The sequence below is a fragment of the Xiphophorus hellerii genome, chromosome 8 (assembly GCF_003331165.1).
Source record: "Xiphophorus hellerii strain 12219 chromosome 8, Xiphophorus_hellerii-4.1, whole genome shotgun sequence".
NCBI lineage: Eukaryota > Metazoa > Chordata > Actinopteri > Cyprinodontiformes > Poeciliidae > Xiphophorus > Xiphophorus hellerii.
In genome coordinates, this window is record NC_045679.1 from 27,075,323 (window position 1) to 27,093,832 (window position 18,510).

General features: G+C 41.8%; 2 protein-coding genes across 2 annotated transcripts in view; both read right to left on the reverse strand.

The window, feature by feature from the left end:
* Window positions 1-6,401, reverse strand: part of grk3 (G protein-coupled receptor kinase 3) — a 79,476-nt gene extending 73,075 nt beyond the window's left edge. The window contains exon 1 of the mRNA XM_032570453.1: window positions 3,987-6,401. Coding sequence (XP_032426344.1) covers window positions 3,987-4,099 — 113 coding nt within the window. The 5' untranslated portion in view covers window positions 4,100-6,401. The remainder of the gene's footprint in view (window positions 1-3,986) is intronic.
* A 4,873-nt stretch (window positions 6,402-11,274) lies between these two features.
* Window positions 11,275-13,543, reverse strand: cryba4 (crystallin, beta A4). Its single transcript, XM_032570495.1, has 6 exons — window positions 13,431-13,543; window positions 12,749-12,792; window positions 12,385-12,503; window positions 12,112-12,253; window positions 11,811-11,953; window positions 11,275-11,681 (listed from the first exon to the last, which is right to left on the reverse strand). Exons 2-6 carry the CDS (start codon window positions 12,785-12,787, stop codon window positions 11,534-11,536), a joined length of 591 nt encoding a protein of 196 aa, XP_032426386.1. The 5' UTR covers window positions 12,788-12,792; window positions 13,431-13,543; the 3' UTR covers window positions 11,275-11,533.
* Between the last annotated feature and the right edge of the window lie 4,967 nt (window positions 13,544-18,510).

The window sequence follows — 18,510 nt, forward strand, 5'->3', positions numbered from 1 at the left end:
ACGACGGAGAAATGTTTTCAAACTCATACCCCCTCATCATGGAAACCACACGAAGAAATTCATATCATAACACTTTTGAGTTGAAGGCCATCGATCTGGCACTACAGATCGATAGCCGCTGCACGTAAGCTCGGCGTGAACGAATCCATGGTTCGGAGTTGGAGACGCAGGGCTGCATCCTTAATAGCAGATTTATTAAGGACGCTCCCTCTACTGCGTCCTTGTGGAAAACCGAGAGCGGCGGAGATACCAGCGGCTTATAGTCCGGTGCGGCTTATATATGTATGTTTCCAGGTTTTAAGGAAAAAAAACTTTGTGGGTGCGGCTTATAGTGAGGTGTCCTCTATAGTCCGGAAAATACGGTAATTTGAATGTAACTGGCCTAGTTGTGGCTCTGTAAGTGTTCCTGTCAACCACCTGAATGGTCAACCCATGCAAATCTGAAACTGCAGCCTCGTACGAATAGATTCTGCCACAAAGGCTGCTATCCGAGGAACTGTGGACAGCATCACTTTGCATAAGCATGTATCAGGGTATAAAATAAAAGGTTTTGACTGTACTCTGCTTATGGACAAAAAAAAAAGGAGGACGCCGGCTTCAATGGACTATCTGACCAGAGAAAGCTTTATCTGTGAGCTCATTTTCAGAGCGGAACCAGCAGAAACCGAAACCAGCAACCCCAGCGGAGGAAGGAAAAGCACATCCATCAGATCGCAAAGCAGCAGTGATGTGCCATTAATGAGATCTGGATCTAAGAACATTAGCAATGCAAAAAGTCAAAAAATAAAACAAACCAATGTGTGTGGAAGTCTAAATGCTTCGTACACACTCACGCTGCTGCCGATAACTGCTAGATGAATTGCAATTGCAAAATTGTGTTTTTTCAACATCAGGGGAATATTGACAAAGTTTTGTATACATTTGTAAAGGAAATGTTGCTAGAGGAACGATACATCAGCATCAACATCAGTATCTGCACATGTTTGTCAGTTTTTAACATATTGCCATGAATCTGATAAATAAAACTGGGTTGATATAAAAATATATACATTTTCACATTGTTGCCGTTTGTATTAATGGGGGGGAGGGGAGTTGTTCCTGTGGGTTTTGTTTGGTCATGCGACAGTGATGGTGATGCAGCGCAGTATTGTGGTCATTTTTTTACAACGTCGAAAGGGAAGCGTAGGGAAATATCGATTAACGGCCATAACAGATGGTTTGACATCAGCCCAAATTTTCATATGGTGCATTGCTAGTTGCTATATTTGCCCAATCGCTATAGCATCAGCTCCATCTTAGCACCTCTTTTAAAACAGCAGGCACAATTGTTTTAAAGAGGGGTTAGAAAAAGTACGTCTGACCTCAAAGCAGAGATCAGACCTTGAGTTGAGAAATGTGAGCATTTCTCAATTCGAATGTTTAAGTGCGTGTGTGTGTGGGTGTGTGTGAGTGAGTGAGAAAGCAACAATTGTTTTGCACTACCAAGTAATTTTATGAAAAGGTTGCATTTTTGGAAATTGCACTTCACTTTTGAACAACGTTTTAGCAAAAACTAAAAATATTGTTTCACTTCACACTTCTCACATTAACAATGACTTGAATTTTACGACTTGGGTTTGTTAGTCTGCTAAATGTGTGGCACTTCATTTCTTTTACTTGAATTATTTATTTACTACAGTCCGGTTGAGATTTTACGTCTGACTGTGCGATGGATTAAAAAAAATAAAATATACCTATTACAACATTAAAGAACTGTTTTTATTACTTTGGTTAAAATATTTTTAATTTCCAGCACACTCCCATTAGAGTAACCTAAAAAAATTAACCAACAATTTGTTAGATTAATTGAATAAGAAAAAAATAATTGAAACTAATCTAGAGAAGTCATTGTTAAGTGCAGCCCCAACTGTCACATTTACAAACCTCCCATGAAAAGAAACTCTCAATAACCAAATCTCAACCACATCCTGTTTTACCGAGTTGCACGCTATGACCTAAAACCGAGCACTATGAAGCCCACTGCAGCACGCCTCTCTGTAAATGCTTAATAAGAGGGCAAAGCGATGTCAGTTCAATCAGAATGGGGCTGTAGTCTTTTCTGACGGCCTACTAAGAGTGGGTGCTTGAAAACAACATGAGTGAGGGGGTGTGTGTGGCGGTGGCGGCAGGGGCAGGGGGGTGGGGGGGTGCTAACGTCAAGAGCTGCTACATGCTGGTAGCACAGCTGCACCAGCTTCACAGGCAAGACCCAGCAGCAGCTACCAGTTTGAAGCTAACGCCGTTGTACAGCTATCAGTCAAATAAGCCTGCGAGCAAGTGACAGCTATGAGAGGGTACACTGTGGAGCACAGAACATGGAAAGGACACAGTCGGCCACTGCTTTCTATTTGCCTCGGAATCGTGAGCTGATTTTGAAGCACACGCTGATATTTCAGTCAGGCTAACACGAGATTAACCTCATGGATAAATCAACCAGATCCGAGTTGGCTAATCTTCCGTTAATCACTAATCTGATCCATTTTATTTAGGAAGCACATTTAAAAGAAACAATACGTTTATCCACTAGGTAAATTAACATTAAAACAAAACAATCATCCTCTCTTAAATAATACGAATGCTACAATCCATACAAATAAACACACACAAAAAAAAAGTTGGGAACGGATCTAGGTCAATTCACCTCTTTGTTGATGGGTATGCCCATTTCATACTGATATGTATAGAGGAATTATTGGTTTGTAAACACAGCCGATGAGCGTGGTACCTGACTGCAGCAAGAGCCAGGCCGGGTAAATATGAACCAAATCCATATTTAGCGTGCAAATTACAGATGAAATCCAATAATTTCTTCCTATTTTGGTCACAATTAGCAGGAAAGGGTGGCGCCCCCTTAATTGTAAATTATTTTATTAGCCTAATTGTAAATAGTTTAAACAGCTAGAAAAGTGTATTCTTTCCTGCCCTCTAAAGGTGACATGCACAGTAGAGTAGTTGATAAAATGCGCATTTATTGCATTGTTTATCATTTTTTGTGATAAATTTCTCTTCAGTACTTTGATTAATCACCCTCACAATAAACTCCAATTAACTACTGTTAAAATCCCATAAACTGTCCGTATTTTCAAGAGCGATAGTTTTGCTATTTTCTCCACTGTTTCTTCAATGAAGGCATCAATAAATACCAATAAGGTTGAAAATACAGTTACTAAGCAGCTTAGTGGCACAAAACACACTTCATTTTGAAAAGTGGCCATTTAGGGCCGCTGATCAAACCAAATCAACTAAAAATCTATCTCTTTGTGGTGTGTATTTTTTGTCATTTTTGTTACAAAAACTACAGAGAATGCAATATCTCCCTGATTTGCTTTCTAAAATCCCTGCAAACTACATGTAGAATCCAAACAGAAAGAAACTAGAAAGGTATGAAACGATGCGCACATTCAGACACAAACATACACTTTAATGAATTAACAAATAATAATCTTATAATTGCCTCGATGCTAAGAGGATTCAAAAACTACCAACACTATCAAACAAAATGTACGCCCTTTTGTTTGACTTCTATACATTTCATTCTTTTGGAAAATTTTATTTTATTTTTTTTAAATTGGCCCAAATTGGAATCGGCAGATCAAACCTCAAAGAGAAACAAAAATCGGTTGCACTGATCAGGAAAGGCCTGATCTGTGCATTTTTTAGCAAAGAAAAAAAAAAAAAAAAAAAGGCATGCACAATCTATAATAGTTGTTCCTGTTTTTTGGTATCTGCTTGCAGGAGGACAGAGAGCAACAGCGTGGTTTGCAGAAAACCGAACAGACAGAAAGCATCAGCCTTTTTGTTTAAATCAAGCATGTACAGTAAGGACAGGTTTGACAGTAAGAACGCCTCCTTCCTCCTATGCAGCCAAATACGCTTCACAAAGACTCCATGCTAATTGCAAACAGCCACAACCACTTAACATCATAGGGCCTCGCTGATGAGCTTACCTGGGCTCAGGGAGGATGATTTTCTTACTGGCACGGGCGGCAGGAGTAGACTTGCTCTTCTCCATCGCCATCAAATAGCTGACATCGGCGAGTACCGCTTCGAGGTCCGCCATTTTTCGACCCTTTGGAGGAGCAAATTAATAAAAACAGCAGGCTTCCTGTGGTGCTTTAAAAAAAAAAAAAAAAAACTATTCAGGGAATTAAAAGAACTGTTTCCTCCAGCGGAGAGGACCACCATCAAGGGCCCGAGGTGCGATGACAGGGGGGGGCCGGTAAAGGGGAGGGGGGCCGGAGGAAGCGGAATCGTGTAGATGTCTGCGGCTGCTAACCTCAAGCCAACATCATTATTAAGACACAAAAAGGGAATTCATGGGGTTGGGGGGGACATTAAGGTGGGCTGATCGGATAAAAAAAAAAAATTAAATAAGAAGCAGTCCGTGGATCAGCTCGATCGCCGTCCTTGCAATCCCATTTGGCGCAAAACTGCAGCCGGATTGCGCCGTGTGAGCGCCGGGAGGAAAGGTGCTAAAATAAGCAGGAACTGGCTCGTTTTGGTGTCAGCGCTTCCTCGCTTCACAGGGCTGCCGTGATATGCAGCCTTAGTGGACAGCTGTCAAATTCTGCACGTCTCTCGGGACTTCCTTGCTGAAAAAATGTGCCCAAACGATCGGTTTGTCTCCAGTTCCACATGGGGTTTCGATTCGGGATTTTCCCTTCAAATGTAAACAAATGTGCAGTAAGAAGGGGATGTGGGGGGGGGGGGTCCAATTTTAGAGAAATGGCAGGCGGAGTCTGCAGTCAGAACGTGAGATGTAACTCCCGATTGTTTTTGTGGCCTCGATAGCAGCAGAGGGTCTGAGCTAAAGCAAACAAACAGGAACACGTGTGGCTCGTTTTGCTCGAACCATCACATTTAGGGAAGGGGAGGGGGGGGGATGGATTTACCGAAAAGACCTGAAAGAGACCCTCCAGGGCAGGTTAAATGTGGCGATCCGTTGTCCTGGTCTCAAAATATTAGAATCCTTTAAGCGAGCTTTGGCACCGATAAGTCCATGCGATCGGAAGATGAAAAACAAGCAGCATTCACAACAATGATCTCCGTTCAATCCCAGTCTCCGCCGTCTGTGTGGCTATTTGTTTTTCCTTTTCTGCTCCGTCCTTTTTCTCGCTCGGCTTCCTTCCTGTTGCAGCCGAAGTGCTCCGTGCGGGGCGCAGCAATCACGCCGAAAATACCGTTGGAAAAGACGCGGATAAACACCTTGAACGCTTTAGCTCCAAATCCGGAGCGGGCACGGCGTGATTAACTAATCACAAGCCAAATCCGCGCGTCGTGGAGCTAGCCTGCTGTAGCCTCCTGCTGGTGTCGATATTCGGGTCCGCCTGCTAGCTAGCCAACATGCTAGCTAGCAAAAATGAAACCTGCTAGCCAGAAGGCTAAATTACCAGTGAGCGAACTGCTGGGTTTCGACAGCTGCATTAAAAAGCCCGTAAAGCCACTTGTCAACACGGTTACTACAAGCTGGTTGACCAACAGCGGCGCTGCTCCGACACCGTGCAGCAGTGGATCTAAAAAGCTAACGGCTGCGGGTGTTCTTGCTTCCGTCTCCTTGTTATTGGGGAAGTCTCGCTGCGCTTCCGAGAAACAGCCCAGGAACTTGAGCAGAAAAATATCAGTAAAGATGACAAATATAGTCCATGGCTTCTCGTTGAGTTATCCCGAGCACGGGGAGGAGACCCGGCACGGAGCTGCACACAGTGACGGAAGCAGAGGAGGGAGGGTGCGCGGACAGATGGAGAGAGCAGCTCGGCTGTCCAGCGGTGGTTTCACAGAACTGGGAGTCGAGGTTATTAACAGTTAAGGCGAAGATTGTTGGGGAGACTGTTATATTTTCCCACGCCAAAATTGAAGAAACACAATGGATGTGCCACTGTTTTTGAGGTCTTCTCACACAGGGAGTTGAAAATACTAAGAAAAACCAGCAGAGTCGAGCAGGTCGTCGTTTTCCGCGCCAGCCAGCCAGAGCCGCGCGGTTCCTGCCTACCAGGCTGTCCGTGATAGGGGAGCCCTCTCTCTCAAGCTGCCTGTGAGGAGCACTAACGCGGTCCCTTCGCTGTCTCGGCGACGTATGCCAGTCGATAGAGCCCGCACCGTTCAGTCAAGCGTATCGTTTCCCAGCAAAAACGTGGCACATGTCTGCTCGAAAACCCTCCGCGCTGTATATTTCTGTAGGGGTTTTTTGCTAACACTGTAGCGTCTCCGCTTGACTCTCGGTTCGACTTCCTCTCCCACTGCGGCGGAGAGAGGCCGGTAAAACATGGAGCGGCTTGTTCTGGGGCAGGAGCCGGAGCTCAGTGTTTTTAAGTGCTTGGAGAAGGAAGCGTTTGTGCTTCAGCCAGCCTCTTTTTTAGTGGATGCCAAATGCATGTCTGTCAGAAATTTGACGGATACACAAATGAGCTTTGTGGCCCGCAGGTGAATATACACGTACTAGTCGCGACGTCGTGATTCACCCTAAATATCAGAACAGCCAATAAGCCGCAGCCATTTGTGACATTTAATATCACGGTACTACATTTATCTGTCAGGGTGACACACAGGGGATTCATGCGATGTTGAGGTAGAAATGCAGTGCCCTTCCCTGGCCTGCCGCGGTAATGCTTCTGTAAATGCACTGAGAAATCTAAAACCTTTTTATTGGCATAATTGTAGGAGAATGATACAATCAAAGCCTTTTGCGAGCAAAAGTCTGAAATTTGTGGCATCCATTTCATTTCAACAGTATTATACATGTACACGTATTTTCACTGTAGCAACAGCTGGATGTCTTTTGAGGTATGTGTCGCTCACACCTCGCGCATCCACAGGCTGAGAATGTTTTAGACAGATTGGATAGAGAACATCTGTTACATTTCAAGTCTTACCACAAATTCTCAGTTCGTTTTATGTTTTACTTTGACTGGGTCATTTGACATTTGATCTCAGGTATGTAGTCCTACTTGAAGATGGAATTCTATTCCATTCTCAGGCCTTTTACAGTCTTAAATCATTTTCCTACAAGATTTTTCTGTAATTAACTAGATCCATCCATTTCTGCTGCGAGAAGAATCCTGAGCATATTGTTGCTGCCACCAGTGGAATGACATGCTCAGGGTGATGTGCAGTGCTAGTTATACACCACACGTAGCGTTTTACTTGTACACTACAAGCGTCTTATCTGACCAGAGCACCATCTTCCGCATGTTTGCTGTATCTCCTACATTGAATGTGGAAAACTTCAGCAGGACTTTTTATGGCCTCTCCTCCCAAAACGGTAGATCCACAGAGCACACAAATATTTTTCCTGTACACATATTCTCCCACCTGAACCGTGGAGCTTCTCCATAGGTACGAAGTGCCCATACTTTTTCCATGTTCAGATGGTGAATCGAACATCTCTGTAAGGTGATCAAAACTTGGGATGTAGTTTTAGAACTTAACCCTGCTTGGCTTCGGATGGCAGACACTGTGCTACGGCTCAACATGTCCACTTTGACGGAATCCCTCAATATTCTAATAGTCTTATTGTTGAGGCTTTCTCCTGGCATCCCATCTGAGCTAGCGTGACCACCATATGCTCTGACACGCCCAAATTAAAAACGTTACCCTTTCACTTTCAAATTTCATGACAAGAAAAAGCCTCCTGACCCGGACAGGACACCCAACCCCATGTCACCTACAGATCTTTGCATTGGTGTGTGAATGAGAATGAGTGATGTAAAGTTCTATGAACTTTCAGTCCATTTACGCTAATGTTGTGACGACGACTCCCCTAAAACTTTGCTGTTTATTACTATTTATTTATTTATTTTTGCCAATTTGTGTAAGTGATCACCTTTTTCTGACAAGATTGTGCTGGATGTATGAATCTTCTGATCAGGCCCTGAATTTTTTTGTGTTTCAGTTATACATTTCTTAGCTTCAGTCTCAGCTTCATTTAACCTCCCACTCTGCTGTGATTAGACACTCTCACCCAAGGCTGATATTTCTCATTACCGCCTTGCTGATTAGAGAGTCATTTTAATTGGAAACGCGAATGAGTGCTGGTCACAATCAAATGTAATCCAACATATTATAGACAAATGGGTGACGGAGCGCAGCGGAGGAACCAAACCCAGTCATTCACATCATGGACAGAAAACCTACGAATGGTTGTGCAAAGTGAGAGTTCACTTAACAAAATTGGCTGACGATGAGTACGTAAACTAAAAACTGGAGTATGGACTTTAATTTTTTTTTTTCAATAAATGTCTTTGTGACACTTATCGAAAAAAATGTCACATTCTCTATATTATTAAATTGATAATAATAATATTATTAAATTATGGCTCTATATTATTAAATTGAATATAATTTTGGATTTTTGTATAATTTTTGGCCAGGTTAACTTAAAAAGTCAGCTATTATTGTTACAGGTTAGCTTCCCAAACTACAGAAAAGTAAGTGTAGGGATGCTCAAATATGAACAATTGGGCCGATGTTGATATCCGATTGTATTACTGCTGTTATCAATCAATCAATCAAATTTTATTTGTATAGCACATTTCAGCAGCAAGGCATTTCAAAGTGCTTTACATCATAACAAACACAGAATCACAATGCAATATAGAATCAATCATTAAGTCAAGTTACATCAATAAATTAGTAATTGATTACATTTCAAATACAATTCTAAACAGGTGGGTTTTCAGTTGAGATTTAAAAGAAGTCAGTGTTTCAGCTGTTTTACAGTTTTCTGGAAGTTTGTTCCAAATTCGTGGTGCATAGATGCTGAAAGCTGCTTCTCCTCGTTTGGTTCTGGTTCTGGGGATGCAGAGCAGACCAGAACCGGAAGACCTGAGAGGTCTGGAAGGTTGATACAATAAAAGCAGATCTTTAATGTATTGTGGTGCTAAGCCGTTCAGTGATTTATAAACTAACAACAGTATTTTAAAGTCTATTCTTTGAGCTACAGGGAGCCAGTGGAGGGACTTTAGAACTGGTGTTATGTGGTCTATCTTCCTGGTTTTAGTGAGAATGCGAGCAGCAGCATTCTGGATCAGCTGCAGCTGTTTGATTAATTTGTTGGACAGACCTGTGAAGACGCTGTTGCAATAATCAATACGACTGAAGATGAAGGCATGGATGAGTTTCTCTAGATCTGGCTGAGACATTAGTCCTTTAATCCTGGAAATGTTCTTCAGGTGATAGAAGGCCGACTTTGTAACTGTCTTTATGTGGCTCTGGAGGTTCAGGTCAGAGTCCATCACTACTCCCAGGTTTCGGGCCTGATCGCTAGTTTTCAGTTGTAATAACTGAAGCTGTGCATTGACTCTAGATCGTTCCTCTTTAGGTCCAAAAATAATAACTTCAGTTTTGTTTCTGTTCAGCTGGAGAAAGTTTTGGCACATCCACACATTTATCTGTTCTAAGCATCTGTTCAGTGATTGGATAGGCTCTGAGTCACCTGGTGACATCGTAATGTAGAGCTGTGTGTCATCTGCATAGTTATGGTAGCTAATATTATTTCCTGTTATAACCTGAGCTAGTGGGAGCATATAAATATTGAATAAAAGGGGTCCTAGGATTGAACCTTGGGGTACCCCACATGTGACCTTTGACCTCTTTGATGAAAAGTTTTCAATTGAAACAAAGAAATCCCTGTTCTTTATGTAGGATTCAAACCAGTTAAGCACTGGACCGGAGAGTCCGACCCAACTCTCCAGTCGATTCAGTAATATGTCGTGGTCAACAGTGTCAAAAGCTGCACTGAGATCCAACAGAACCAGCACTGTGGTTCTGCCACAGTCCGTATTTATATGGATGTCATTGAACACTTTTACGAGGGCGGTCTCTGTGCTGTGGTGAGCACGAAAACCAGACTGGAAGGAGTCAAAGAGGTTGGTTATAGTTAGGAAGCTAGTTAATTGTTTACACACAGCTTTTTCAATAACTTTGCTGATGAATGGGAGGTTGGAGATCGGCCTGTAATTCTGCATTAGTGATTTGTCCAGATTGTTCTTTTTTTATAAGTGGTTTGATTACTGCTGTTTTCAGAGCCTGGGGGAAAACGCCTGACGAGAGCGATGAGTTTACTATTTGGATCAGATCAGCAGCAATAACAGGCAGGACTTTCTTAAAGAAATGTGTGGGTAAGACATCCAGACAGCAGGAACTGGAGCTTATTTGACTTATAATTTCCTGTAGGGTTTTGGTCCTGTTATGGCCGTATTTACAAATATTTTACTTGATCAAAATTTGTATTCAAATAATTGATTAAACATCAGAATAATCGATAAAATACTCAATTACTAAAATAATAACTTACCACAGCCCTATTGTTAAGTAAGAAAAATTAGAGGCATTCTGTAGTGTTAATCTGTAGTCTTATAGAACATACAGGAACATTAAAACACAGCTGTTGGACCTTAAAGAAATACTAAGCTTGGTTTCAATTTTAATAAATGACAGTACTAATCTATTTATTAGTTGAGGATCTGAAAAAATGAATATTCCTTTTAATCAAAAATTGTCTTTGGAATGTATGTTTATAGACCGATGAGTGTTTTATTAAAGGCTGATGCTAACACTTGTTTGTATATGTTCATTGTCACAAAATGCAAAACCGGCCCAGACTGAAGTAATGTATACTGGCCTTTAGGGCCAAAAAGCCATCAGGGAGCCACCTCAGAGCATTTGATTTCTTATGCAGAAATCAAATACTTGAGGTGAACTTTCTATATAAAGTTAAGTTTACCATAAATGAGCCTACAATTAAAAAAAAAAAGCATCCAATTCTCTCTTAAAGGTTGAAAGAGAATATTGAAATTGAAATTTTGTAACAGTTAGCCAAAAGGGAAGCTAACAGTTAAAGTAATGAAATACAACATTTAAATCTTACTAAATTCTCTGCATGCGTCTGCTCTTTGTGTTCTCTATTAGTTAATCGTCTTGAATGTAGGAGTTTCCCAAATAAAACTCTGCTTCTGTCCCCACTCAGACATGGGTCAGCTCTGAGAAAATGGTCAGATTTTTCTGTTAATCCATTTTGTAAATACCAGAAACACATTAAAGAATTTTGAAACAATTAGTTTTTTAATTTTCGCAAACCTTTGAGGTGCTAAAAACAACATTAAATAGGTCTGCTTCATAAATGTCCAAACTGAATAATTAAAAAGCCATTTTGGAGGTTTAAAAACTGCTCAGATAACGTCTGTCATGAAAATGGGCTATTCTATTTGACAAAAAAAACAACCTAGAAAATACAAGATAGACCATTTACTGGGTTCTTTATTGGACTCTTTTCCACTTTTGCAATTAGTTACCCTGAACACCATCATTTGACCGGTGAAGAAGTGAACATATTTCATCACATCATGAGCAAAAATGTGGAACGTGTTCCTCAGATAACCAGATACACTGGTGGAAATCAGTAGGATTTAAGAAAAACAGTTTATTCAGCATCAGAAGCCAGAAGAGGTCGTGGGTGAAGGGTCAAACGGAAAATCGGGTTCATTTCATGAATGGGCTGTTACTGCTGAATGCGGCGGATGGACTGGATCTGAGGGGTCTGGCAGTGGGAGCCAAACTCCCTGAAGTGTTTGTACTCCCCACAGTGACGATCACACTCCATGATATACTGGTAGCCACGATAACCAGGGTACTGGTAGCAGACAAATCTGTGGAGGGTGAGGGGTTAGGGCAGGAGGAAGTAAGTCCAAAATGTGGTTGTGTAAAAATCCAAGCAGAATATAAATATTCTGGTTGGAAAAGAATAACTGGATAGGAAAGTAACTGGGAACACTCACGCTCCTGACTGGACCCTGAAAGATCCCACTTCGTTGTTGCACCAGCCCATGGCCTGGAGGGAGGGATAATCGTCACTAAGCTCACCCTTACGGCCCATGAAGTTCTCACGCTCGAAGATAGTCATACGACACTCTCTGTGGTTCTGTTGAGGGGGATACAAGGGTGGGAGAAGTAGAAAAACAGAAACACTCAAGTTGTTGGTCTGGTCAAACAGGTCTAACGTTATCATCCAAAGTAATTACTTGTCACACTTTTACAGACAACAACTTTCCCCTAAGCAACTGACAAGTAGAGACTTACAGCACAGGCAATAGGTCTGAAGGAAGTCATCCTCTCGATGTGATAGGCATTGCTGCCTCCAAAAGCATCACACTGGGGGTACTCTCCCCTCTCCAGGATGAACTGCTGTCCCTGGTAGGAGGCGTGCTCATAACCCACCCAGCTGGGACGAAGCAAGGGAAAGCAGCTCTCCGTTAGTACTGACAAATCTCAGAGGGCTATTTCTGCTGTCCAGCATCAACTTTTATGACAGTGCTGCAGTTTGTGCTGCCCTCTTCGAGCAGATGTACTCACGCTCCGCTCTCCACCCTGAGGGAGCGCACACTCTCGAAGCCGAACTCCATCACATTGCAGCACTCGGAGGTAAACTCATGGCGGCGGCCCTGGAAGCACTCCTCATCGTAGACAATAATCTGTGAGGGAGACGACGACAGACTATGAAGAGGCTACTCTGGACCCCGAATCACTAACTACCTCCTAAACTCACAACAAGGCAAACAAAATCACATTAGCCAACCAATGTTAAGGCTTGGGACTGTTCATTTTGCTTGCTTGTTCAATCATTGGGTCTACCAGAGGAAATCTCATCTTTGGGATAGCATAAGGTTTGAAAAAGGCCAGGTGATGTCGTAGTCTACTCCAACACCTGTGGACTCACCTTCCAGTGGCCGGAGAACTTGGTGCAGTGGTGAGTCATCTTGTCTGGAAGAAAGAAGAAGAGACCTACTTTGACAATGCTACCAAGAAAGGGTGTGGCAGGAGGTCAGTGTGCACACAGTTTGAGAGAGTCCATGCTTTCACCTGAGTGTAGAGAAATAAAACCATGGCAACACCTTGGAAAACTTGAAAATAGTCACTCAGGAGGAAACATTAGGAGAAAACCTGACCTGCCTTACTTCAGCACTTCATTCTACACCTCAAGTAAATGAGATAGTTTCTTGAGTGGCCCAAGTGTACAGCAATTGCATGTGTGGAAATCCTGAAAAACTCCTCCACTGTGGTCAGGATGCCGCAGTCCACTGGACCGTAACACCAGAACTGTTGGCATTCATTAATTGTTGTCTACTTTTGGCTCCCTCTCTCCACCCTCCACCCATTCTATCTGTTCATCAAATTCTCTCTCCATTTCCTCCCTGAAAATGTTGCAGGCATTGAGATGTAACCGCCACCGTTGCTCTTTATCTCACCCGTTGGGTGTGGTGATGGCCTTCGGGCCCTGGGGCCCATATAGCTCTGCTGTTTTTATGGCTGGGATAAAGCAGGGGTTTGAATACATACCGGGTGCAACTGTTGCACCCTGGCCTGGCTTGCCCTGACTGTCTGAGGGACAGGGGACTCACCTTGCTCTGATGCCCTTAGGTCCTGTTGTCAGAGTGAGAGGAGCCACGCGCCCCCACCCTTTTAAAGCCTCCCCTGACGAGGGGTCACGCTAAAACCCCCGGCTCAGCAGCAGGGAGGGGCTTTGCTTTGTGCCCCCTCCTGTTCGACCCCCACCCACTCGACAAAAGCATGGTTAATCTGTGAAGGGACAGAAATGCAGACACCACATTATCACCCACACTGAGATGTAGGAATATAAGAGTGACAAGGCTGTGAGCGCCGAGAAAACACTGAGGGCAAAGGACACAAGAAGGGTTGGAGGAGGGAGAGAAAAAATGTCGCCCAAAGCTGCTGGACTTATTTTTACATCTGGTCACATGTGGGGGTAGTTTCAGAATGAATTTTCTTGGAAGTCATTTGCTCATTTAAATTGCTTTTTGATTTAAAAGATTATCAGCAGAGCCAGAAATGTCCTCCTCTGTCCTGCAATTGATTCTAATGAAAATAATATATATTAGCACGTGTTGTATTTGCTTCTAAATGACAAACAAAACCGTCTCAGAGCAATGTTGCATTAGGTAAGCAGAATTTTACTTGAATTTGACAGAATTCCTTAATTCTGTCAATTAAGGAATTGGCAGAATTAACATCTAGCCTATGTCTGTCTGAAGACATGATGTGGGCCAAAAGATCTAAATAAGCAGTATCTGATGTCCTGATCCATCCATCCATCCATCCATCCATCCATTTTCTGTACACCCTTCTCCCTCGTGGGGTCGGGAGGGGTGCTGGTACCTATCTCCAGTGAGACAATTCGGGCGAGAGGCCGGGTACACCCTGGACAGGTCGCCATTCTGTCGCAGGTTGTGACTGCCAAAGATTAAATAAACAATTATTGGGATTTAGGGGGTAGCTTTTAAAATAGGGCCAGGTTGGTTTGGACAAATTTTTTTACCATAAAAAAAATGTCATTTGGAAACTGCCTCTCAGTATCTCAGTATGACAATAAAAGTTGTTTGGTGGTTGAAAACGTTCAGGTGTAACAGAAAGCAAAAAAAACAACAACATAGAAATCATAACACCTTAACTTCTATGTACTATCTATGTATGTTTTTCTTAGTGAAACTGTGTACAACTGGTCCATTATCAAAGTGGTCTTTTTAAATTCAAGTTCTATTTGGGCTCCTAGATCAGCACAAGGTCCGAATCAACCACAAAGATTAATTATACCTCTGGCCGTCCCTGGACTGAATTTAAAATTTCAGCTGCTTCCTCTGTTCCTTTCCATATCGAACATTCTTAGTGCAGAGTGTCTTCACAAACCGAAAGCGTCAGTGATATCATCAGCTGCAGTTCAACATGAGAGCAATCAGAAATATAAACACACTAGAGGAAGTCATCCATCCAGACATCTGGTGAAGCAGCAGTTAGCCTGTTACAGTCACACTCCCTTCATGAGATTCTCTGTGACATCAAATTATAACTCTACTTGGAAAACAACTCTTATCAGCTGTAAACCTTTACGTGCCTTAAAAAGAGACTGAGCACTCCAACTGAAGATCTCACAATGTCAGGGACTTGGGGTTGGACTCACCTCTAACCGTTTTCAACACATTTAACAGGAACTGCATGTCCCCAGGCTTCAAACAGGTTGAACCAGGAGACTCCAGTTTGTTTAAAGTGATTAAGCAGCCCTTGTATGTGGGTGCGTGTGTAGGCGTGTGTCGGCGTGCGTGGGTGTGTGTGTGTGTGTACTTGCATAATCAGCTACTTGTAAACAGGGAAGTCAGAGGTACTTCTTTTATGAGCATCTCAAATTCCTAAAAGAACAACTCTACTTCCTGTGAACCCAAAGGAATTTTGGCCACTTCAAGGTGTAATTTAAAGGGGCAGTATTCAGAAAAATTGACTTTTTTGAGCTTTACATCATGTTATAAAAACATACCTGAAGTGTTGTCTTGATTATTTCATGCATGTTTGAGAAATCCTTTAATCTTCCATGGCAACCAATCAGCTGTGCAAAACACCTGAGTGGACCTACCTCCACCTGTAAGACATAGCTCCTCCGCAGAGCTGCAGTTTCCACGTTTCTGCCTTAAAGAGCAGTTCTCTCCTGTGACTCCACTGCTCACCAAGTGCTCCTTCAGAATAATCAGCAGCAATTGGCAAACACCTGGTCGAACTGCGCTCATTATACCAGCTTCTTCTCAGTGCAACGGTGGTAAAAATGTTGTCAAAGGGTTACTGGAGGAGCCATGTTGTGATGACTTCTTGAAGACAGAGTTTTAGAAAGAGCAGGAATTGTTAAAGAGGCAGAGGCTCAATTTCAAGGTGGTACATTATAGAGTGAAATTTCTTTCTAGCCATATTTGAAATATATAACATTTTTATAACAGCTGAAGTTAACATATTTATGTAATTGTCCTCTAAAACGGCACTATGTGGCTGGAAAATACATAATACTGCCCCTTTAAATACACATTACTGGACTCAGCTAACCAAAATGCAAATATATTTCTGTTTTATTTATTGATGTTCTGCCTTAACAGATTTCTTTTGTAAGTCCAAAAACCGTTAGAAACCAAGTCAAGAGCGTTGACTTCATTTCTCAGGTGTAAGGGTGGCTGTTTCATCTCTCCTCATGTCTGATGGAGCCGTTTAAATACAAATGTCATCAAAAGATCAACATAATTAACTGGATTTCTCTTGCAAGTTAAACACATTTAATTCAGTACACTCCAGGTAAAGTCAAGATCTGTTCATTATTAGGCAGAAACATGAAGTGTGGAAGTAACAGCAACTATGACCTGCAATAGGAAACCTGGTGGATCTCCTAAGAGTCATTTATATGTTGAATGAATGGAATAATAATGAAGGGGGCTGCATGTCAACAGCTAATAGGATTCTACCAGGATCATTGGGGCTGGTGTTTATCTCCAGTGGTTTCTGGACAAGAGGTGGGTTCCTCAAAGGACAAAACAGAGACACACAAGATAAGCAACCATGCACAGGCAAATTAACTAAACATGGCTGTTTTTGGGCCCCGCCCCCACCCAACCTCCACAGCTATGGAAAGAACATACAAACTCCACACAGAAAGGCTTGCCATGATTTGAATCCATGACTTATTGTTTAAAAGCAGCAGTGCTCACAACCATCTCATTTTGCAGCCCTCCATCAGAATCTGAGAATTCATCTGGACTTGATAAAGCGCTATTCAAGTAAATGACATACAACATTTACCTTGTTGCTTGTTGCTATGAAGAACTTTCAAGCAGTCTGTGCAACTATCTGGTAGGGGCATGTAAGGTAAAGATACAGTAAAACTACAGCAGCGTAGTTTTGCATCGCCTGACACACATAACTTCTTAACAGTACCATGCATTGGACAGGTTTCATCACATGATGTGTTTCAAACCGATGTAAATTTTAAACACAGTGCTCTATGGCAACTTTGCTGAGTTTCATCCATGCCTCCTGCGGTTTCCTCTCTGTAAGATCTCATCTTCATTGGACATGGCACGGTCAACTGGTGATTTATGAATGGCCAGAGGGAGCTTAAACAAAGGATTTCTGGTTCCTATCACCCTCTGTCTTTCACAGTAAGGCACTGGCCTGTCAGTAATCCAAGGTGGAGTACCATGGTGTGTTGGCTGTCTTCAGTCAGGAGTTCCAGACTGGCCGATGCATGGTTTCATCATACAACCTGGGAGGGAAAACAATTTGGCATCCCAGATGAGCCCCCAATCTGGTGAATATACTGTACATCACACATAAAAATGACCATAAAAATGAGCCAGTGGGTGTTCTGTCTTTACTCCAAGCAAATTTAGGTTTAATCACACGCACATGGACAATATATGACTTATTAACTAATTAACTATTTCCATGAGGCTAATATTTTCTAGGTCTATTTTGATCATATTTCCTGATGCCTAAACACATTAGAAACTGATTACAACTGTCACAAAAATATTCATAAGAAGTATAATTAAGTATATGCCAGACTATTTAAAAAGATTAACTACAAGCATTTGTCAATCTAAAATTTGTCCTCTTATATCATCTTGACGAGCAAAATACGGTTTAGTTCATGATAGAACTAAACCTATGTTTACTTCTATTTCATCTTGTTTGAACACCTGAACACTAAAACTAAAACCTACAGTGATGAGATATATGTTGACATTAAAGTATACACCTTCATGTTTCTGAGATGTCTTGAAATATTTATTGTTTTTGACAAATCATTAAGAATATACAATAAACTTATTTTCAAATAATGAAAATCAACATTTTAAAAGTGTGTTTAAAAAAATGTATAAAATGAATATAAATTCAACATTTGTTCAGGTATCACCATGAGAACACATTTCAGTCTCCACTAATACGTCATGAGATGAGTCCGACTCCAGCATCAGCTGTATCATGGGATGATTTGGGAGTCATACAGATTATACTGCAGGATTAGTTTGCACCTAATCTGCATATATCAAATAATTTTTTTTATCCAGCTTCACTACTGCAAATTGTCGCAGCGGAGGCGACATAATCCAGATGTAATCCATCTGACAAAATCCTGGAATTATCAACATGATCAACAGCAACCTTTATTTCACTCCTGGAAGGATCAGTGAAAGGGATAGCTTCAATTAAAGCAGTGGTGTTTTTAACAAAAGATTGATCAGTGAGTTATTTTGAATCTTCGGTTGATGAAAGGTTTTTATTAACAAAAATCCCCTCAACTGGTGTTGTCACCAGTTGCTTGAAATAGAGACAGTAATAATTTCTCAGAACATAGCCAACTAATATAAAGCTGACATCTTCCAAACCACTGACTAGTGAAGTAAGGAGAAGTATTGTTTTGTAGGTTTGGAAAAATACTAGGCTACCACTGGTTTGTCCCTTCGCCATTTCAAACATCCTGTCCTTTCTGACACTTCTTTTGACTCATTTTGTGTACATTACATTACTTTACACACTAAATGGAGTAAGTTTTTGTTAATCAAAAATGATAGTGATAGTCCACTACTGAATGCATTTCAGCTAACATTAGCATTTCAGCTAATGTTAGCTAACCTGCCATTTTGCCTTTGATAG

Coding starts and splice junctions, on each gene's coding strand:
- cryba4 (XM_032570495.1), bottom strand. CDS start 12,787: ATGACTCACCACTGCACCAAGTTCTCCGGCCACTGGAAG. Junction 12,254..12,384: donor CTCAGGGTGGAGAGCGGAGC/GTGAGTACATCT, acceptor GCTTCGTCCCAG/CTGGGTGGGTTATGAGCACG. Junction 11,954..12,111: donor TCAGACCTATTGCCTGTGCT/GTAAGTCTCTAC, acceptor CCCCCTCAACAG/AACCACAGAGAGTGTCGTAT.